At 41.2% G+C, this 23,925-nt stretch overlaps 2 protein-coding genes across 4 annotated transcripts in view; one reads left to right on the top strand and one right to left on the bottom strand.

Annotated features, from left to right (window-relative positions):
- DNAJC24 (DnaJ heat shock protein family (Hsp40) member C24) overlaps positions 1 to 19,907 on the bottom strand; it is a 47,708-nt gene extending 27,801 nt beyond the window's left edge. Inside the window, exons 1-3 of one of the 3 annotated variants that reach the window (XM_079974877.1) lie at positions 19,594 to 19,791; positions 13,213 to 13,353; positions 11,471 to 11,591 (exon numbers count right to left, since the gene is read on the bottom strand). In XM_079974877.1, the coding sequence (XP_079831003.1) occupies positions 11,471 to 11,578 (108 nt within the window). In that variant the 5' untranslated portion in view covers positions 11,579 to 11,591; positions 13,213 to 13,353; positions 19,594 to 19,791. The other 2 variants (XM_079974876.1, XM_079974875.1) reach the window with 2 other exon arrangements.
- The window catches only part of DCDC1 (doublecortin domain containing 1), a 265,169-nt gene continuing 261,097 nt past the window's right edge, over positions 19,854 to 23,925 (top strand). The window contains exon 1 of the mRNA XM_079987002.1: positions 19,854 to 19,960. Coding sequence (XP_079843128.1) covers positions 19,913 to 19,960 — 48 coding nt within the window. The 5' untranslated portion in view covers positions 19,854 to 19,912. The remainder of the gene's footprint in view (positions 19,961 to 23,925) is intronic.

Raw genomic sequence — 23,925 nt, 5'->3', positions numbered from 1 at the left:
CTCTATAAACATCTCCTTGAGACTAAATCATACCCCTCTTATCAAACTAACTAAAAAAACATAACTAGTATACAATATTAGGAGCGTGGATATAGCTGAAAAGAATAAAATAGTGTCAAAACACTTGATTAGATATTTAAAAATAGTCTAAAGGAGAAAGGAAAAGGAGTAAAAAGGAAAAAAGGAGGGAGAAACAAAGACTGCATGCAATATTAGTTAGCTTTGACTAATTGTAAAAGAAATTAACCCTAAGTGTGACACACTTCTAATTAGCAGAACACAATCACCTTCTCTAGTTGTTTAATAAAAAGAGTTTACACATACATCTGGAAATTTTGCATTTGGACTCAAGGGAGAGAATCATATCTACACATTTCTCAGGGCAATCCTTTAAAGTATGTTTAAAACAGCATTATTTTCACTCACCCTTATGTCCATTCAAACTGCAAGTACAGCAATGTGCACTAAATTATTATTTAAAAGTCATTATTAACACTGTGACAAAAAAATTTATAAATTTCAAAATCACATATTTTAAAGATATAAGGCATATATTATGAACAATTAGAACATTATAAATAATTGAGACATAATGTTTCATCCATTTTTACACTGCATTAGGACATAAAGTAAAAACAAAACAAAACCAGGGACAAAGAGTTCTCATCAAATACAACACACTACTGCCACCTAATGCATGCTCAAATAATACTTCCAAAGGCACTGAGTTTTCTCCACACTATTTATAAAACAGAGCAATACCAGTGGACCTATTTATTTCATTTGGTTATCATCTTTTTAATTAATGCTTTCAGATTTATAATTTCTCCCACCCAGATGTTTCCCTTAGACAAGCATAAACATACATTCTTTCAAATATACAAGCTAGGAAGTAGGGACCACAAACTCTGCAGATGAACAAAAGCAAAGCATTTCAATTGCAGCAACAATAAAAAATACACAGAAAATTAGCAAACATGTGCATATCATGAGAAAACGCTCTGTGGATACACAGTGGTACAGTTGCTATTTTGACAGATAGGTGTTATATGGAAAAAACTAACTAATTTCTCAACGCATGAAGAGGTGCTTAGAGAGGGTTAAAAAACACAACCAAACTGCCAGGTTCATCTAAGCATGTTCTAATGATCACAAAATGACCTTTTAGTCTTCTTATGGACTCAGTTTTTAAATCTGATCTCTCTGAGTTCACATCACCAACCTACAAGTTATGACTACTGCCTCAGTGAGGTTCTGAACTCATTTAAATACACATATACCTCTAGACATAAAACCTCAGTTTGGGCTTCAGTGCAGCTGTACACATAGTAGGTACAATTAACAGCATTGCTGACTTTCCCACTGGAAAATCTCTCAGATATTTCAAGGACACTACAAATTAATCAGTCTCTGAGGGTGGACCCACAACACTTACAGGGGGGAATTGCCATCATCAGTTCAAACTTAACCAGATAATGGTCAGACCCTTATCTTCAATCTATTCCTCATATTGATAGTGGTACAAACTACATCGAGGGTGCGTGCCCTGCCTGGTGTGTTTAGAAAATAATAACAGTAACAACAACAACAAACAAACAAACAACAATTTTAATATTGATACCCCACCCATCTGGCTGGGTTTCCCCAGCTACTCTGGGTGGCTTCCAGAAAAATATAAATAATAATAAAATGTCAAACATTAAAAATTTTCTGACACAGGAATGTCTTCTAAAAGTTGCATGGTTCTTTAATTCATTGACATCTGATGGGAGGGCATTCCACAGGGAGGGTGCCACTGCTGAGAAGGCCCTCTGCCTGGTTCCCTGTTACTTTACTTCTTGCAGTGAGGGACTGTGAAACATCCATGAAGGATGGAATCCAGACCCAATGGAGACCACTTTGCAGGGGAGGGGTTTTCCTCACTTAAAACATCAGCTTTACTCTTTTAAGCTCAAGTTTTACCTCAAGTTTTAAATATGACTTTTTTTAAAAAAAAAAAGGGGGACAAAAAGGGGTGTGTGTTGATTTTCAGTGGGGAAAGTTCTATGGATTGGAGGTTCTCAGACCTGGAAATTGGGAAGACATAGTTTGTGACTGGGTTGCACTTCCCTTGAAAGAGTGAGTATGTAGTTGGGGACTACTCCTATGGCTTATTATCTGGAACTTGTTAGCCTGCACTGTGCCTTAAAAACATATTTTAAATCTCTGGGCTTTAATTGTGTCTTTTACCTGCTCTTATTGTTATTTGTGATCATTTTAGTTGATTGAGTTTTTGGCATTCTATCCTGCCTTAAAATATGTTATGATGAAGGGTGGCTATAAACACACTAGCAAACATATATGCCTCCCTATAACAAAATGCTCTGACATGTCAACAACAATAAAATATTTGATGTTGTGCAGCATTAAAGCAATTCCACATTATGATCAAAACGAGGTCAAAAAGGAAAGAACTGAGGATAAAAACAAGAGAATAATATGAGAGAGAGAGAGAGAGAGAGAGAGACATTTTGCTAGTAATCATTTGCTGGACTTCGGTTCCCCAGCTCTAAAGTTCAAGTCCACATTTACCCTGAACTTACTAGGTGGCCTTGAGCTTAGCATACATTACCGTATCCTTCTGTAAAATGGAAATAATAGCTTTGTATTCTGGGATTGCTGCATCTCTCTCTCTTAAAATAATCTGGGGGTGGGGAAGTGTAAACATTGAGGGGGTGTCTTTCCCCCAAAGTAGCAATTTCAGTAAACCTTCTTCTCTCTCCTCAGTCCAAATGCAAAATATCCTATCTCACAAGGCTAATATGAGGGTAAGTAGTTATATAAACCAATAACAAAATGTTAACAATGCTACAGAAATGATTCACAACTGTCCTATTAAGCTGAACTACTGAGATCTGCTGACCTACTATTCTCTTTTTTTTCTTTTTTTTTCTTCTTCTTTTTTTTTTATTAATTTTTTAGAAAAAATTTCTTTTACAGATTTAAATAACACATTCACATACACTATAATGCCAAAATTCTTTTGGACTTCCCCCCGCTCCCTCCACAATCCTCATAATTTCATATTTATTTCACATTTCCTTTATAATTGTATTGCCAGTTAATAAATCTTTACAACTCTTATCCCTCTCGCAATACCCTTTCTCATCACAAAGCCTCTTTAAATCCAACTAGCGTTGTCTGTTCATCACAAATATTTTCCAGATAAATCGTAAACTTTCTCCAGGACTGCTGACCTACTATTCTCAGTACAGCCCAACATATCCCCATATAAAATGAAACATAGTTTCCTTCCCACAAATACTTTAAAAGTTTCTAAGTCACAGGTGGCTAACTTTTTTCTACCTGGAGGGTTTGGCACCTTTCCAAGGGCCATATAGCAGTGCTAGACCTGGCCAAAGTTGTTGTGCCCAATGCACTCACCACACACAAGCAGACCAGCCAGTAGATAGGAAGGTCCAGCATCTCCACTGTGCCACTGGGATAGGAGGCTCTCCTCCAGCCCCAGCACGGTCTTGGGGAGCACTGCTGCATAAGACAAAGCATGTCTGCACTCATGCATTTCATAGAACATTACCTACTTAATGAAAAGTGTAATATTTGGAGATGTATGGCTTGCACGCAAACATTTTTGTGGGTGATCACTGACCATTTAAAAGCACGCAATGTCCCTCCTGCATGCTCAAAAGATCCAGTGGCGATCCCACTTTGGCTCCATGATACATACTGAACACATTTATAATAAAACATTTCTTATTCCATGAAACTGGGGGGAAATCATTAAATGTAAAATGGAAGAAGCCCTCAAAATGGTGGTGAAAATTGGAAACTTTTCAATGATTAACTATTAATTAAAATCATGAAGTTATGATGATAAAAAGTGGAGACAGCTGGCAACCCTCAAAAAAAATGTCAGTCATGAAATTCTGCAGTGTGTTTTTGCAATAAAAAGAATTCTCTGTTGAACACAAAGCTAACTATGCTACTACTTCAGAAAAATTAGCTTTGTTAGACAGATAATGCACACACATTCCTCAGTCAATACACATACACATTTTGATGTAAACAAACTCTCAGAATACCAATGGCCTTTGAGGAAAGTCTCTTTTCAAATGCAAATGTAAGTCCTTCACTTACAAAGATATAAAGAAGCGGTCTTAGACAACATTTTTGTCCATGGCACAGGTGAAAAGGTCCATCAATATCAGGGCTGAGCTGCAGTTAATAAATTGCAAATTTTAAGCTATTAAAGAAGTAGATGAAAAAAGGAAAATTAGACCTAAGAAAAACTTTCCATTCATTATGTCTGAGTGAAGAGAGGGTAGCCAGAAAGAGTTAACTCTTGTCAGAAGGCAGGGCTTAAAATCCTATGTTAAGAGGTGAGAAGCAACTTCACTTCCCAGGTAAAGATGTTGCCTGAACTTCTTGGAACCTGTGCAACTCTGATTTAAGATATTTATATGCCACTTAATCATCAGTATTTCTTGGTGGTGTACATAATAATACATCATAGAGAGAACAGAACAATGACAAGTCATCATGAAAGAAAGAAAGATTAGGGGCCTGAAGTTCAGCAATGTCAGTACCTGAATATTCTCATTAACTTGACCTTAAAAGTTGTTCTTTTTAAAAATCATACTGCATATAGAATCACAGGTGAAAATTAGAGGAAAGTCATCACAGAGCAGAACTTAAAAAGTCTCAGTCCTTTAAATTTAACAGTGTAATCCTAGGTACCGTACTTTTCCATCTATAAGACGCCCCCATGTATAAGACGCACCCTATTTTGGGGGCCTCAAAATTTAGAAAATGGGGGGGGGTTGAGCTTTGGGGGGATTATTTGGGGGGAATGCCAAAAATTGCTCACCCGCCAGAACGCAGCACACAACCACTTGAGTTTTTGAAACCACCTATCAGGTGGCTGTTCGCCACTATTAGTCCTCCCGATTGCTGCTGCAGCAGCCAATAGATAGCTGCCCTTGTCACAGCAAGCAGGAGAGTGACGTTGGCAGCGATCGGGCATCTAACAGGTGGTTTCTGCAATGCGAGCGGTTGTGTGCTGCGTTCCAGTGTGAGCGATTTTTTGCATCCCTCCCCAACAATCAAGCAGCCAATCGCCGCTTACAATCTCAGGCTTGCGCCAAAAAAACATTCGCCCGTCCCCCCTCAGCACTACCCATGTATAAGACGACCCTAAATTTTGAACCTCATTTTTGGGTCAAAAAAGCTTGTCTTATACATGGAAAAATACAGTAGGTCTATGCATACGCAAGCCCTGCTGAATTCAATGAGACTTATACATAGGTAAGTGAATAGGACTGCAGCCTTAGTCACACAGAAGGCAAATAGGGAAAGAGGAAGAAACATGCACAGTTTCTTTCATGAATTTTATATATTCTATCTTTGGTTAGAGGTCTGCTAGAAGGCACATATCTGAACTAAGTTATTATCAAAAGAGTGAACTGCATTTTAAATGTGGTAGATATTAAAGCTTTAAATCTTTCAAATATTATCCCCTATAATTGGCATCTATCATTCACTTTTAGAATACACTCAAGTAAATTTGTTCAATACTTTAGAATGTGTTATATAATCTATACCATCAGTTTAAGAAAATAAATCACACAATTTAACCCAATCACAATGGGCACTAACCACTGCCAAAGCTGGCAGGCTTAATTTTAGATCTACCAGCTGTGCTAAGATGCATGTACATGTGACCGTAACACCCCTAAGTTCTCCCTGTCTATTACTTTCAAACAGACAGGCTATCAACTTGAACAACAATCCTGCTGTCAGACAGACCCTGGTTTTAGGAAAACTCAAGTACTCCAACTTTGTTATTTCAGAACTGGCCATTATGGCAATTTAAGTTTTAAAAGCCACTTGTTTGGAAGTAGAAGGGAGGTTTCAAAGAACAAAAGGGTCAACAAATATGGTTTGAAGTGTAGTTTAGCACACAGAAAGACCTTTTCATCCTGGTGTGTCTCTATTCTTAAGTCAGTGACCAGTAAAAATGTTCATATGCTAACACCTGTACATTTTCTTTTTTGCTGAAGCAAATGTATGAACAATTTTTTGGAGGTTTGGCTGGTAGATAGATAAACCAACAGCGACTATACATTCGTAACTTAGGCCCAATGATCTATGGTCAACATTAAAGAATGAGAGATAGGATAATATTAAATATGTGTCCCTTCCTCTTGGTTCTTCGTTCTCAAAACTAGCTAATAAATTAAAAGAATGTATGACAAATATATTCATCTGTAATGAATTTTCTTAAGCTAGAAGATCCCAAACAAAATGTTCACTTAAAAGAGGAAGTTACAGAAAATGTAAGTAAGTAAATAACTAAATAAATCAGTGAGGGTTTTAAAATTTAGACCCACCAATTCACATACAAAACACTAATTGCACTTGTTAAAGTAAGAGGATTATGAAACTTGAAGAAAAAAATTAAGACAGAACCAGGCGTTCTCTGGTCCATGGGGTCACGAAGAGTCGGACACGACTAAACGACTAAACAACAACAACAAACTATAGAATGAAATCAACATAACCCTGATTTCAGATGTCACAGATGGACAGCCAGACCCAACAAGATGTACCACAGTAGGGTGCTTCAAAAGCAGAAAACTCATCAGGACTCAGGAAAGTGATCACAAGTATGGGACAAAATAGTGTTTTAAGTGTTTTACAAGATATAATTTCCCTAAAGGATGACAGTCAACACCACAAAAATCTTTTGCAATAAGCAGGTTTAAGTATGAGTGTTTATGAGATAAAACATTAAGTTAAATCATAGCTGGCTACTGGATAACACCACACTCATCCTGGTGAGCATGGTGAACAGATTTATTGAAGTTTGTTGTTAACATTAGTCCCATACAGGTATTCTCCTCCTCACACAATTAGAATTGTGCAAGTGGAGAGTGAGGATGTGATAAGTGCCATATTTTTTGCTCCATAAGATGCACCTTCTCCCGCTGGAGCCTTGGCAACGGGATAGCGCCTGCAGTTCAGTCAGCCTGCCTCCAAAGGCAGCAGCAGCGAAACTGAACTCATCGGCTTTCCTGGCGGCTATACTAACAGCCGCAACCACTCTTTTCAATGAGCCTCATCCTCCAGCCGCAACATCTATCTCCCTGGGCAATGTTTGCTCAGATGTTACTTGGCTCTGGCGGTAGAACCTCTCTCTCTCTCTGGCCTGGCATAAAACCACAGCAAACACCTGCTGTGACTACAGCCGCTCCCCGGGAGAGAGGATGCATGGGGAGGGGGGTGGAGAGGGAGAGGGAGAGGGAGAGAGAGAGAGAGAGAGTGCGCGCGCTTGTCTAGATCAGGCATTGTTGTTGTTAATTTGTATACTGTCCTCCACCTGAAGATCACAACATAAAAATGCAAAACAAAAACAGAGCAAAAGTGAAATTTGCCGCCTCGCCTTGCAAACAAAACCCAAAAGTGTTGCCTGGCAGCCTTGCTTGCACATCCAAGGGATAAAAAGACCCGTTTCTTCTACAGTGGTACCTCGGGTTAAGAACTTAATTCATTCTGGAGGTCCGTTCTTAACCCGAAACTGCAATTAACCTGAGGTACCACTTTAGCTAATGGGGCCTCCCGCTGTAGCCATGCAATTTCTGTTCTCATCCTGAAGCAAAGTTCTTAACCCGAGGTACTATTTCTGGGTTAGCGGAGTCTGTAACCCGAGGAACCACTGTGCTTCTGGGCAACGTCTCCCTCAGAGCCTTCAGACACACATGGGCATCTGGCAGCTAAACCTCGGTGTAAGAGGCAAATATATTGCTTGGCAGGAGCTCCCCGTCCCAATTTGACAGAGTGCGCAAGGGAGAAAGTCTGCACTGGCTCTTGGCTGCTCTCATGCAAGTCGCAGAGCCCCTCTGATGGAGGGAAATCTAAAGGGTGTTCTAAAGCCCTCTTCCCCCGCCACCCCCCCGCCGCTCCAGGAACCAAAGTCCCCAGCTATGCTGGGCCAGGGACCACACATTCGCTCCATAAGACGCACAGACATTTCCCCTTACTTTTTAGGAGGAAAAAGTGTGTCTTATGGAGCGAAAAACACGGTACTTCTGTCCCCTCCAGTGTTGCCTCATCACCCTCCAGGGCAGGTATCTGTAGAGTGAAGCCTGCTGTACTTGTGGAAGCTCCAGACAGGATTTAGTGCCCTGATTATAATATCATGTGGAGAGTCTCCATGACTATGGCAAGCTTCCCAATGCATGCAGGGCGGCAGTGGTGGCAGCAGTGGCAAAGCACTCAGAGCTACCTAGCATGTTCCTGCTTTCAATTTCATCATGTGAAGAGAATGCTTAATAGGGCTCTTGAGGACTACGAAAGAGGAAGTGAAGTGAAGTCTGGTATTCTAAAATTATGCTGAATGACCAAGCTTTAAGCTACTTCAAATCATATTCCCACACCTTCAGGAGAGAGTCCTCTACAATATGGCACAGAATTGTATCTGGGATGTCCAGCATGCATTTATAGAATTGGTTTACCATTCTAGTTCACAGGTATGACAGTTTTTTTTGGAACTACTTATTGCACCACCCACCCTGTCTGGTTCATAGACTATACCGTGACAGCATTTCCTTCCTCACCAGTACCCATAAGCAATCTGAGATGGGAAGACAGCCTCAAACCAGTGAGGGATTGTCAAATTATACCAGCAGACATGACAGGATCAGATAGGATCATAGGCGCCGACTCCATGGGGCCTGAGGGGGCCCGAGCCCCCTCAAAAATTCGTTTGGGGGGGGGGCTCCGCCCCCCCAATAATTTAAGAAAATTATTACCGTAAATTTCGCTCTATAACACACAGATTTTTTCTCCTAAAAAGTAAGGGGAAATGTCTGTGCGTGTTATTGAGCGAATGTGTGGTCCCTGGAGCTGACTCGCCGGAGCGCAGGGGCAAAAATAGGCAAAAATCAGGCAAAAATAAGATCGGGCGGGCGGGCGGAGGGAAGGCGGAAGCTGCTGCTTTCCTGCATTCTGCCTCAGGGTCTTACTGCCCACCCGCTTCTGTTGCTGCGTTTGCTCAAACTCAACAAAGAGCAGGGAATCCCCTGCCCTCCTGGCAAGCAGAGGGTTAAGGAAAGGATCGAGTCCTTCCTTCTAATTCTTTCCTAGTCACTCTGCGTGCAGGCTCCAGCCCACCACCTCCTCCTCTCCGTGCTCTAGGGACTCGCAGGCAGCCGAAAAACATGCAGATGGGAGAGAGAGAGAGAGGGCTGGCTTGGGGGGGGGGGACTTTTGCCTTCCTTTCCTCCCCCCCACCCCGTTAAACTCCTCCCCTGCATTCTTAGCCAGCTGCTTCTCCGCACACCCCTCTTGTGCTTCTTGTCCCTTCTGTGTTTTTCCTTCCCTCCCCATTTAAAACGTGGTGACAAAGCACGGATCCACATGGATCCTCAGGATTTTTGCACTGGGTCACCCCAAATTCACCATCAGATCACATCACATTACATGTCCATGGCTACAGTCTGCACCAAAAAAATCACGCACCCACTGTGGCCTGGGGCCACAATGGTGCAAAAACGTGGTTACAAAGCACGGATCCACATGGATCCTCAGGATTTTTGCATTGGGCTACTCCAAACTCACTGTCTTTATAAAATAGAGAATTAAATACATACAGAATGTTAAATTTTCAGTTTCGAAATATTAGTACTAGTTTAGTATTGTATGTGGCGCTGTGGGTTAAAGCCTCAGCGCCTAGGACTTGCCGATCGAAAGGTCGGCGGTTCGAATCCCTGCGGCGGGGTGCGCTCCCGCTGCTCGGTCCCAGCGCCTGCCAACCTAGCAGTTCGAAAGCACCTCCGGGTGCAAGTAGATAAATAGGGACCACTTACCAGCGGGAAGGTAAACGGCGTTTCCGTGTGCGGCTCTGGCTCGCCAGAGCAGCGATGTCACGCTGGCCACGTGACCCGGAAGTGTCTCCGGACAGCGCTGGCCCCTGGCCTCTTAAGTGAGATGGGCGCACAACCCCAGAGTCTGTCAAGACTGGCCCGTACGGGCAGGGGTACCTTTACCTTTACCTTTATAGTACTGTATTAGTTATTTTCAAATACTTAAATATTTTTAGGGTGTAAGACCCAATTAAAGCCCGTTATTTACATACAGTATTACAGTATTTACATACAGTATTAGGCATACTGTATTAACTTTATTAACTGTATTAAAGCATTAACTTTGAGATATTATTTTTATTTAATGAACCCTCAGCCTTATTCAAAGTAAGCTTAAATTAGCTATTTCACTTATTAATCAAAGTGCTATTACTGTGCGACAGCAATATTTTATGTTTTATTCTTTTAATGATAGTTTAGCATTTATTTAAATATCATTTCAGTCTTTTCAGAGCTATATATTCACTGCTCTGTAATAGTCTATAAGCATAATTGTTACTGTAAATTAAATTAGCTTTTTACGAAAATACCGTGCGTGTTTATGTTTTGTTTCTTTTTTCAAAGCCAAAAAGTGTTTCAGGCTTGTCGAGTTTCCCGGAGTGTGGAGTTATAGAGAGTCGAGTTTTCGGGGTTCTAATGTTGATCATATGACTCTAAAATACTTTTTAAAAACTTTAAAACTCACTAATTTTCATCTAAAATTTAGAAAACTTCCCGGGGCAGGACCCCGGTATGGGCCCCCCCAATATTTTTTATAAGTCGGCGCCCCTGGATAGGATACAGAAACCACAGTACTCTTCATCCCTCACGTGCTATGATAGTTCTTTCCCTTTACATCAGGAACACTGATGGGAACACTATAGTAGCAGCAACATATAGAACACGTCTATACTCAGTCTCATCTAATACACCTTTACAGTATATACCATTGGGTCTATATTAAAAACACTACAGGACAGAAACTACAGAAACTCACAAACAAAGGCATTCTACAAATGGAACATACATCCAAACTTAATAAATACATCTTCACATACTTGTCTTTTAATACCATTATTGCCGCTGAATATACTATTACAGGGGAAAAAGCCTTTTTTCAGGCAGTGTCTCATGCTCAGTTATCCAGTGATGCCAGTCTAGTGCTAGTGACATTATAATTGCTTCCATGGTAGCAAATTGTAAAGTCACAAACACTGATTGATTCATTTCATGCTGCCACAATTCAGAAGGGAAGGTCAGGCATTTTCTTTAATTAAGATAAAGAATTATTTATAAGTTTGAAGAGAATTCTTTTGCCTCGTTTTCATTTCACATGATAAAAAACCCCAGAAACCAGATTCTTTTATATTTTCAGAATGCTGGGAAATGCTACAAAGTGTCAGGGTTATTTAAGGAAGAAGAGAAACCAGTTTCAGTTTTATCTAATAAACTACTTGCACACATGATATAACTAACACTTACTACATTGGACGCTGTTTATGCAACACTTATCAATCAAATGTTATTTTTATTTATTTTGTCTTTTAAGAGGCATGAAATAAACTTACCAATAATATAAGCTTTTGATATTTCCTCTTCAGTTCTATCAAACTGTCCGATGGTTCTGCACCCAGAATGCTATACCAGTCCTTGTTTGGCAACTCTTCAAAAGTCATTGCATTCTAGTATCTGTTTTAATGAAAAGAACAAAAATTAGAAGGCAATCATGTTCTAAAAATTATTTTTATAATGCATAACTGCAAGCAAAAAACTGAGGCCTTGAACTCAGGACTGGTAATACAGGAGCTAAAATGGAAATTGCGGCTTTTGCCTTAAAGGAGTACAAGAATTCTTTCTAATAAGCACCGATATATATGTATCTATCAAAGACTCTGGGCAAGCATGTAATGAAAATCAAGATTCAGAGTTTCTCAAAAGAACAATTATTTGAATTGTGGCATCTCATTTTATCTAACTAGCTTTGTGAGCACTTCCATTGAAATTAATTAAGCTAGAGAAGGGTAAATAGATGAAGAACCAGTGTTAGAAACTGGGATACAAAAAGCTAGGAGCTAAATGGCTTCTGGGACCTGGGTTGTGGGCACCCAAACAGAATGTTTGTCACCATTACAGGGGGTCAGCAACACTTTTTATTTATTATTTTGATAGGCATGAACTAATACACAATTCACATGACACATTGTTAATATCACATTTTTAACAGAAATTGTTAATATGTGTTTAATTTGGTGTGCACAATAAAAATAATGGTACCATACTTCAGTTTTCAAAACACTCAACACTTTATTGTTGAACTCCTAAACATATTGTCTACCCTTAACATATACTTCGAGGCTTTAAAGCACATACATTTCAGTAATCCTTGAGTGTCAGCCAGATGCAAAAAAGGGCATCCAGACCTTTTGAGGTGCTTGCAAATGGAGAATCTTTAGGTGCAAAATGTGCCTGGTGCCCTGCCAATTTCGAACCTTGTGAAGAACTGCATCAAAAACTTATAATCCTCATATTACTGAAGACAATACTCCCAAACTAATCGGCAGAAGTATTGCAGAGCCTGGAAAAAACACTTAACAAGTAATATACAAAATAAACTTTTTAAAATCCAGCATTTAAGTTCACTACATCTGCTTTTTATATTTGGGGGAAAAAACTGTAATGAAGTACTGAAACAAACAAACTAACTAACAAATAAAGCTTTTTTAAATATTTATTTCACAGTGCATTAGCTGTGATTGAAGAACTTGCACTATTTTGTACTTTTGTTTCTTGAACAGTAATTTCTAGTTTTGAACTTGTCTTTCGAATTGTGTTTCTTGAACAGTAACTTCTAATTTTGAACCTGAAGGGACTTTGAAAGGGCTAACAATAGAAGTGTCTAAAGTAGCTCTTTGGATCCTAGACATTAAACACTTTTCTGGTAAAAGAACTCTAGGTGGTGTATATTACCAAGTACTAATCCTACTGAATTCAATGGTATTTACTCCTTAGGAAGCATGCAAGAGATTGCAGCATTACTTGTTGACTAGTACCACTTGGAATTACAGCCTTGAACAAACTTTCCCACCTTCCAAAAAAAAAAAAAAGAACAAAATACTGAAAAGCAAACAGAACCATCTTCCAATCTACTATGCCTAGGATAATGGAAATCCTGATGCCTCCCCTCAGTACAAGCACAAAATGCAATCAGTGTCAGGCAATGGCTAACAGCTCATTACATTAATGAACAGCAGAGAAAGAGAAAGCCTTTGTAATGTGCTGACATAATGACAGCTTCTCATTAACTATATACCAGAGAAAATCCAGGGCCAAGGAGACAACGATCCAAGGAACTGGAAGACAGGGGAATAAATATCCATGACTCTCGCAGCAATGGAGATACTTCATGGCCCTTGCAGAAGTCATTTCCTCAACCTGACATGGGCTTTCTGAACTGTTAAGGAAAACACATTTTCATGAAGTGCATTGAAGGACGGGGTAAGAAATGCTTGGTAAGCAACTGGTCCTTCAAAGAGCTTTGAAAATATATTTGGACTTCAATACCTTTCCTCAAAAAACCCTAATGATATTATTCAATAGCAGTACAGTGGAACCTCAGTTTTCGAACGTCTCCAACGAATGTTTCTGGCTTCGAATGGAGAAAACCCGAAAGTAACTGCTTCGGTTTTTGAATGATTTTCAGAAGCCGAACGTGCGGTGCAGCTTTCGTTTTGAGTTTTCCTGTTGTACTGAGGCTTCCACTTTCAGTTTCCGGTTTTTGAACATTTCAGAAGTTGAATGGTCTTCTGGAATGGATTACGTTCGAAAACAGAGGTTCCATTGTATAGTGTCACTCTGGGATAATACATCAAGTGATGGGACAGAAGCACTGGTAGCACTGTCTCCAGTTTTTACTGTACACATAGAATTTTAAAAGAAAGGGAACAACATGTGTGTTGTCCTGTATCAAAATGGAATCCGGGTAGCCCTCCATACATTTCAGCTGTCCTTTGTTGGCAACCAAAATTTTGTGGGGGCTAGGACCTGAAGGGGTATAGTCTTGTCCCTTATATAGTGCTGCTTCCCAGAATGGCAACCCAAGCCTGGAGCCAGGTAAGGGAAATCATTCCTGCAATTGTGTACAAAGCTTTGGTGGGTGGTGGAGACATACACCTGAAGGTGAACAACCTTTCAGCCCAATTTCTTCCACCTCTATTACACCTTTGCCAACTAAATACAAGGGCAAACAGTTGATAAGGATATGTCATTCGATCTGCGACTAATATAGTCTATCAGTGAAGGTTTATACCTCTCATCCCCTTCAGCCAATATTGAGTGGGGGCATGACAGCACTGATGGCTTTTTTTGGCATTTGTGTGCAGTCACAGTTTCTTTCGGCTCCACTGCCAGAATTACTACAGTCTTTCCCACACCCCACCAACTCAAAATACAGAATACCAGCCAATCAACCAGGTATTGTCCCTCACTCTGGTCCAACCAGTGCCTTCCTGGAATTCTGGTAAATAGTTGCAAAAAGGCTTCTCAGCTCTAGGAGTTCCTGGTGAGACAGATTCTTTAGATCCATTTCAATCTGGTTTCAGGCCTAGTTATAGGGCAGAAGGTCTTTGGATTCCTTGGTGAATGAACAATAACTGGAGCTGGGAAGGTGGAGTGTTCCTGTTGGTTTTGCTAGAGCTCTCAGCAACTTTTGATACGATTGACCAAAGTATTTTTCTGGGCCACCTTGCTGGGATAGGATTTGGCAGCACTGTTTTACAGTGGCTTCAGTTCATCTTGGAGAGACAAGCCCAAAAGGTGACACTGGGGGACTCCTGTTCAATGCCATGGCTGCTGGTCTATGATATCCCTCAGGGTTCTGTCCTCTCCCCCATTACATGAAATCACTGGGAGAGGTTGTCTGGAGTTTGGGGGTTCAGTGCCACCAAGATGTGGATGACACCCAACTCTATCTCTCCTTTCCATCTAAATCTGAGGAAGCTGTTTCAGTGATAAACAAGTGTCTGGTGTTAATAATGGGCTACGTAGCGCTACTTCTGAAAAGTGTTCAGAAACTTCAGCAGGTCCAAGATTCTGTGGCCAGACTGCTAACCAGAGCCAGGTACAGAGAGAACAGAAACTCCTTGTTACAACAGCTCCACTGGCTACCAGACCATTTCTGGACATAATTCAATGTCCTGGTTATGACCTATAAAGCCATATACAGTTTGGGCCCAGGCTATCTGAAGGACCATATCTCCCTACATGAATCTGCCCAGGGGAGGCCAAAAAGGACACAGATCTCAGGGCAGCTGCCTATTTATTAATAGGCATGTGTGTTCAATGTCATTTGATGAGCAAAATGTGAGGAGACTTCAGAGTGACTGGGAGATTTATTAAGCCCTTTTCTGACAAATAGAACAGGGAAAAAACAAAGAATCACAATCACAATAGTTTGGCTCTCCCTATTTCCAACTGAAATTTTGTGACTGGTACCAAGCAGGTGTGGCATAGAGATGGGAAGAGACATTTGATTTCCACATCTGTCATAGTCCTAGTACCTAAATGGCAACTCTCAACAAGAGTGACGGGAAGCGGCAAGTCTCCAGGACCGGATGGGCTGACTTCCAGGTACTACAAATCTTTGAAGGAGTGCTTATTACAACCTTTGAAGGAAGTCTGCAATGAAATTTTGGAAGGGAAAAGGGCGCCAGAGTCGTGGAAAGAGGCATATATCACACTTATACCGAAAACAGAGACTGAAAAGACTCAACTTAAGAACTACCATCCCATATCATTATTAAATGTGGATTACAAAATTTTTGCTGATATTTTGGCTAAAAGATTGAAAAAAGTATTGATGGAAGAGATTCATAAAGACCAAGCGGGCTTTCTCCCGGGAAGACACTTGTCTGACAATTTGAGGAATATAATTGATATTTTGGAAAAATTAGAAGTGAATATAAACACCAAAGCAGTTTTGATATTTGTGGACGCGGAGAAAGCTTTTGACAACATTTCTTGGAGTTTTATGAAAAAGAATCTACAGGGGATGGGGGTAGGGCAAGGGTTTGAAAATGGTATAGGTGCAATATATTCTGAACAGAAAGCAAAATTAATTGTAAATAATGTGGTTACGGAAGAATTTAAGATAGAAAAAGGGACACGACAGGGGTGCCCAATTTCCCCGTTGCTTTTTATATCGGTTCTGGAGGTCTTGCTGAACATGATTAGAAGAGACCAGTTGGTTAAAGGTATACAGGTCGGAGCTAAACAGTACAAATTGAGAGCATTTGCAGATGACTTAGTTTTGACACTACAGGAGCCAGAATCTAGTACTAAAAGAGTTTTAGACTTAATTCAAGAATTTGGTCAAGTGGCAGAATTTAAATTGAACAAGTTAAAAACTAAGGTTTTAGAGAAAAATTTAACACCAATTGAAAAAGAAAGGTTTCAGAATGAGACAGGTTTGACTTTGGTTAAGAAAGTGAAATATTTGGGGATTAATATGACAGCAAAAAATGTGAATTTATTTAAAGATAATTATGAAAAAGGTTGGACGGAAGTGAAAAAAGATTTAGAAATTTGGTCAAACTTGAAGTTTTCCTTGTTGGGACGAATTGCAGTTATAAAAATGAATGTATTGCCTAGAATGTTGTTTTTCTTCCAAACATTGCAAATTGTGGACAAGATGGACTGTTTCAAGAAGTGGCAGAAAAATATTTCTAGATTTGTCTCGCAGGGCAAGAAGCCCAGAATAAAATTTAAGATATTAACTGATGTAAAGGAAAGGGGTGGATTTGCCCTGTCAGACCTTAAACTCTATTATGAATCAGCAGCATTCTGCTGGTTGAAAGACTGGCTGCTTCTTGAGAACGCAGACATTTTGGACTTAGAAGGATTTAATAATGCTTTTGGGTGGCATGCATATTTGTGGTACGACAAGGTTAAAGTACATAAAGCATTAAAAAACCATATTGTCAGGAAAGCATTGTTTAATGTTTGGATAAGATACAAAGACTTATTGGAAAATAAAACCCCAAGGTGGTTGTCACCAATGGAAGCGAAAGCTTTTAAAAGACTCAATATGGAGTCCAAATGGCCAAAATATTGGGAAATTTTGGAGCAAGAGGGAGATAAATTGAAATTGCAGAGTTTTGAGAAACTAAAAAACAAAGTGCGAGATTGGCTTCATTATTATCAGATAATGGAGGCTTATAAATTGGATAAGAAAATTGGATTCCAGGTGGAAAAATCAAAATTAGAAACAGAATTGTTAGAACCCAAAACTAAGATTTTGTCAAAGATGTATAACTTGCTGCTGAAATGGAACACCCAGGATGAAACGGTGAAGTCTGCTATGATTAAATGGGCACAGGATGTTGGACATAATATTATGTTTGCTGACTGGGAACAGTTATGGACCGCCGGTTTGAAATTTACGGCATGTAATGCCTGAAGAGAAAATATAATGAAAATGATATATAGGTGGTACATAACACCAGTCAAGCTTGCAAAAATTTATCACTTGCCCGATAACAAATGTTGGAAGTGTAAAGAGACTGAAGGTACATTCTTTCACCTTTGGTGGACGTGCCCAAAGATTAAGGCTTTCTGGGAAATGATCTATAATGAACTGAAAAAGGTATTTAAATATACCTTCCTTAAGAAACCAGAGGCCTTTCTTCTGGGCATGGTCGGCCAATTGGTGCCAAAGAAAGATGGAACTTTTTTTATGTATGCAACAACAGCAGCAAGAATACTCATCACGAAGTATTGGAAGACACAAGATTTACCCACTCTGGAAGTATGGCAGATGAAGGTGATAGACTATATGGGACTAGCAGAAATGACCGGGAGAATCCGAGACCAGGGAAAAGAGTCGGCGGAAGAAGACTGGAAGAAATTTAAAGACTATTTGCAGAGGCATTGCAAAATTAATGGACATTAGAGGGATGTTGGACAGAAATTAAGTGGTTACCAGCTGTAATGTAAAGGTTGAGCAATAAGTTATAATAAGTTATAATAAGGATTTGCTGAGTTAAGAATTTGAACTGGAATACAAAAGGGGGAGGTGAGAGGAGGTCTGGGAAACAAGTTAATGGAAATAAGTAATGAAATTATATTTGTTTTAACTGTTTTTAATTTTGTATCTTTGTTACTTTTTGTTACTTTTTATTTTTTGTATTAATTTGGAAACTCTAATAAATATTTATTAAAAAAAAAAAGAGTGACGGGAAGCAACAAGGAAATTAAGGCTTCAGAACTATACCCACTTGTAATTAATGGAACTTACTTCTGAGTAGAGACAGGATCACACTGCTTAATCAAGACAAAAGAAATTAGCTCAGTTTGGGGTGACTGTTATAAAGGACTTCTTCGCATAGCATATTGTATGGTTTTGGCCACTGGTTTACACACCCTGTTAAAGGTAATTAGACAAAGCAGGGTTTGAGACCAAAGACCATTACTGTTGTTAGCCTTCACAAACTTAGCTTATTCAGAGGCACACTGCCTCTGAACCTGGAAGTTGCATGTAGCAATCAGCCGACAGATAATTTTCCTTCTGCAGGTTCAGAAGCAGACCAAAATATGCTGATGGAGAAAAACAATGGAAAAGCATTATTGGCCTTAAAACCTGCTTGTGAGCTTCATTATGTAACTGGTTACCATTGTGGGTAGCAGGATGCTACCCACAATTTTTGTTAACCTGTGAACAAAACACAGTGCTTCATAAACCTTAGCAAACACCACTGTTCTGGAGCATGAATCTTTTTATTCTGCATACTATACAACTGATGGGAAAATGATCAGTCTAAAAAAGTTTCCAGAGTTGCTTACAAAGTTAAGTAATGAGATTAGACAAGTGAAAATCATGTCAATAAATCTTTATCAAGGAGATGGGAAAAGACAGTAAGCACTGTTATAGTTTTATTTGTAGGCAGTGAGAAAGAGTGGAAGGAAGGGCCAGTGGCTGGAAATAAGTGGAGAAATAAGTGAGATGGTGGAGACAGGTGGAAAGAATGGAAACGGTAGAAAAATGAGTAGTGAAAATAGATCAGCATTATTCAGACCTGCTTAAATTTACCGGTATATACCACCCTTTATTCGAAAACCATGGGGTGGTTTACAACATAAAAACAAAACATATCAAAAGGAGTAGCCGGAGAAAACAAGAAGTGAATGGAGCTAAGAGAGGCTGGGGAAGAGCAAAGGGATGGGGCTGGGAAGGAACCAGAGGATGGATGAAGGTGAAGAGGGGAAGAATAGAGAGGAAGGCAGCGCAAGGATGTGCTCTGGCAGCCTCATAAATAGTTCCCCTCCAACCTGGCTCCCCGCTGCCGCAGGGCCTGTGCTGGTAACAGTAATATAATATAGCCTTAATGAATACAAGTAAAACAATAATGTGTTGAAAGGGATAAGCTGCCTTCCCTACTTTTTTTTGGTGTTCCCCACGGGAACATTTAGGCCTCCTACGGGCCTGCCATAACACACACAACCGGAATTTCACACAGCAGAGTAGTAGGGCACATATCTGAGAAGGCGAAGCGTCTCTCCTTCGTAAATAATAAATAAATAATAATAATAAAAAAATCATCTGTGACTCTTTGGCTGGCATTGCCGGAACAAGGGCCTCAGCGGCACACGGCAGCGGAGCCCTTCCTGGAGCGAGAGGACCGTGCATGCCCAAACTCACCCAACTGCCATTCCCCGAGCGATGCCGGGCCTCGTCGAGCGAAACGCCTCACGAAGCAGCAACTAGAAGCGGGGAAGCAACCAGTGGCCGCATCCGGCTCCGTGGATCTGTGCACCAGGCCGCCAGATAATCCTCGAGGGCGGGAGTGAGAGAGGGCGAGAACTTGCCGCGTTGGGTATAAAGCAGGAAGAAGGGCCGACTAACCTCATAGCGCTTCGTTGTCAGCAACGTTCCGGATGCGGTGCCTGTTTCCTACCCGGCCCCACATGTCGACGCACACGGAGGAAAGCGAGCCCGGCTGAGGAGAGACGCCGTCGTCATGGCGACCGAAGGCCGCTCGGAGCAGATGGAGAAGCCGCGGCGCTTTGTGAGTGAGCGTTTGTCTTCACGTTACTTAATTCTTCGTTTGGGTAGAATCGAGAGCCTCTCTTCTCCTACTCCCCCGCAGGGGCCTGGGCTTAGCTTTATCTCTTCCAGAGAAAATTTAAGGGAAGCTTCGCTTCGCCTTTTCTCGCTTCTTCGAGCAACGGGTCTAAGCGGGCGTTTAGCCCGCTCTAAATATTGCCTGTTTTCAGCACCCTTATCTCCAATCCGGAGACGCTGGAGGAGAAATTTGTATGGAGTCGCATTCCATATAAATTGCTGGGGGCGGGTGGGGAGGAGGCAATTCCTAAGCCCTAAGATAAGGAACATATGGAAACTAGGGGGGGGGGGCGGGGAGGAGGAGATAGGAATGCCCCTGTTTTTTCCTGAGCTACCTCACTTTAAAATAGCAAGAGTTCTGGGTTTAGAAAAGTAGAGCAAAACTTTTTGTTGTTGTTTTTGTCATAAGTTAGTTCTATTTAAGGACGTAGACTGGGGCCTTCTTTGGTTGCTATTCAGCCAAGTTTTATTCAGAATAGACCCACTGCAATGAACGGTCACGTTTGTTGATTTCAGTGGGTTTACTCTGAACGTTGAACGCCACCCTTTATGATCAAACAACACACAATGAATCAGACTTATGTGTAAATAAAGGCTCAGAGTGCAAATGTGTAAATGCCAATTTCCCTCCCTCTGCATCAATTTGATATTGTCACATCTACTAACACCATTTGTCATTTGTCGCTAGCATTCTGATTGGGCAAATGATGAACTGAGCTTGGAAGAGAGTAGCCCCAATGAGACCCTGGTGAAGGTGGAAATGGAAGACGTTTATCCTTGATACAGTTCTACGTATATTATGAGCCATTTAGTTTGTTAATGAAAGCAGCTAGGCAGGATTGATGTGCGCAGCAATCCTGTTTAGTGCTGAGTATCCTGTTTAGTGCTGAGTAAGGGACGCAGGTGGCGCTGTGGGTTAAAGCCTCAGCGCCTAGGACTTGCCGATCGAAAGGTCGGCGGTTCGAATCCCTGCGGCGGGGTGCGCTCCCGCTGCTCGGTCCCAGCGCCTGCCAACCTAGCAGTTCGAAAGCACCTCCGGGTGCAAATAGATAAATAGGGACCGCTTACCAGCGGGAAGGTAAACGGCGTTTCCGTGTGCGGCTCTGGCTCGCCAGAGCAGCGATGTCACGCTGGCCACGTGACCCGGAAGTGTCTCCGGACAGCGCTGGCCGCTGGCCTCTTAAGTGAGATGGGCGCACAACCCCAGAGTCTGTCAAGACTGGCCCGTACGGGCAGGGGTACCTTTACCTTTACCTTTTTATGGGAATGCTGCCTGCAGGATTGCTCTCCCTTCGTATTGGCTGATGTGAAGGTGAAGTTGTCCTGCTTTGTGCTGGGTCCTTAATTTGCACAGTTCTTCAAAGTGTCCTGACAACCAGCTGGGTGTTGGACACTTCCCTTACCTGTATGACATCAGGTGTAGAGTGGGTGGTCATGGCTTGCTCAAAATGACCTCACAGGCCAAATGAAGAAGTCTGGAGGGCCAAGATTTGCCCAAGGGCCGAATGTTCCTCATCCCTGATCTAGAGATACAAACATTCACTTCAGGAACAGAGGGTCCCTTGCGTTGCCTCAGGGAACAGTACAACCCCATAAAAGGTTGAAGGCAGACTTAATTTACAAACAGTAAATTGATTTTTAACGTAATTTAAAGTAAACACCGTAAACACAGGGAATACTGTCCCTGTGGGAAATGTGATTATCTTTTTTAAAAGGTGATGAAGCAGAAACAGCCACTGAAGTACTGGTGTCAGTTCAAAATGTTGTTAATGTTGAATTTGAACTGGGAAATTGGTTGGCCAGGTGATGCAAAATGTTATTCATTAGTATGAAATCCCCTTTAAAGATGAGATTTCTGTGACATTTGTCTTCCCTGCAAATGATGATAAACATTGGGGTCAAAAGAAACAAATCATTAGGGTGTTGCCACAGCCAAGTGTATATTCCTGTGGGCATTACAACTTCCCACATGGACTTGATGCTGACCTGCAGCTTGTGAATGCATAGTCAAGTGTCATATACACAGCGTCTTGCTTCTGAGACATTTATTTGTGGGTGTCTCTCAGTGAATTGTCACATGTTATGTTGGTCACAAATCATTTTCCATAAAACCTTTTTTCTACTGTTTCCACTAATCTCTACCATATGCTTGACACACAGAACTGCTTCCAAGTTCTGCTGGATCTCTTAGCGGCCTTTGGTACCATCAACCATGACATCTTTCTGGACCGTCTAGAGGAACTGGGGGCACTGTTATATAGCAGTTCTGCTCCTTCCTCCTGGGCCACGTCCAGAAAGTGGTGTTGGGTGATGAGTGTTCAGACCCCTGGGCTCTCACTTGTGGGGTGCCTCAGGGTACCGTCCTCTCCCCCATGCTTTTTAACATTCATATGAAGCCACTGAGAGAGATCATCAGTGGGTTTGGGCTGGGTGTTTATCAGTATGCAGATGATACCCAGCTCTACCTCTCTTTTAAATCAGAACCACTGAAGGCAGCAAGTGTCTTGTGTGAGTGACTGGAGGTAGTTGGAGGATGGATGGCAGCTAATGGAGTGAGGCTGAATCCTAACAAGACAGAAGTACCGTTTTGGGGTTTCAGGAGGCGGGCAGGTGTGGAGGCGGGCAGGTGTGGAGGACTCCCTGGTCCTGAATGGGATAACTGTGACCCTGAAGGATCAGGTGCGCAGCCTGGGAGTCATTTTGGACTCACAGCTGTCCATGGAGGTGCAGGTTAATTCTGTGTCCAGGGCAGCTATCTACCAGCTCCATCTGGTTCGCAGGCTAAAACCCTACCTTCCCGCAGACTGTCTCGCCAGAGAGGTGTATCCTCTAGTTATCTCTCGCTTGGACTACTGCAATGCGCTCTATGTGGGACTATCTTTGAAGGTGTCCTGGAAACTACAACTAATCCAGAATGTGGCAGCTGAACTGGTGACTGGGAGTGGCCGCCAAGCCATATAACACTGGTCCTGAAAGACCTACATTGACTCCCAGTACGTTTCCAAGCACAATCAAAGTATCGGTGCTGACCTTTAAAGCCCTAAATGGCCTCGGCCCAGTATACCTAAAGGAATGTCTCCACTCCCATTGTTTAACCTGGACACTGAGGTCCAGCTCTGAGGGCCTTCTGGTGGTTCCCTCTGTGAGAAGTGAGGTTACAGGGAACCAGGCAGAGGGCCATCTTGGTAGTAGCGCCCACCCTGTGGAACTCCCTCCCATCAGATGTCAAAGAAATAAACAACTATCTGACTTTTAGAAGACATCCGAAGGCAACCCTGTATTGGGAAATTTTAAATGTCTAATGTTTTACCATTTTTTATGTGCTGTAAGCTGCCCAGAGTGGTTGTGGAAACCCAGCCAGATGGGCGGCGCATAAATAATAACATTATTATTATTATTATTATTACTTGTTCATGAAACATTAGCTTTATATGTAAATTGCTGCAGATGGATATTTTTCTGATTCATACTTTTAGAGAGAAGAGTCAATCACCCATCTCCTACGACCCTTCTGAGAAAAACCCCACTCCACCCTCCCACTATATATAAGGGTCTGGTGACTTCTGCTTCAGTGTATCTGAAAAAGTGTGCATGCACACAAAAGCTTATACCCAGAACCAACTTAGTTGGTCTCTAAGTTGCTACTGGACAATTTTTAATTTTTTTAAAGTAAAGTTATCCAAGTTTCAGACAAATTATTGGGATTGCAAAACTATTATGTTGATCTCATCTTTTAAAATACAATAAAAAGAAAGCTTTTAAAACACTTCATTATTTTTGTAATATCAAGCCACCAACAGACAAATTGTTTAATGTTACTTGGATTTCTCCATTGATTTTTATGGCAGTTAAGCACTTCTGTCCCTCGGGATATTTCAAAATAACTTCTCAATGTGTACCAAGAAATGG

This window comes from Podarcis cretensis (assembly GCF_951804945.1).
Source record: "Podarcis cretensis genome assembly, chromosome: 1".
NCBI classification, from domain to species: domain Eukaryota; kingdom Metazoa; phylum Chordata; class Lepidosauria; order Squamata; family Lacertidae; genus Podarcis; species Podarcis cretensis.
This window is presented reverse-complemented; position numbering and strand designations above follow the sequence as displayed.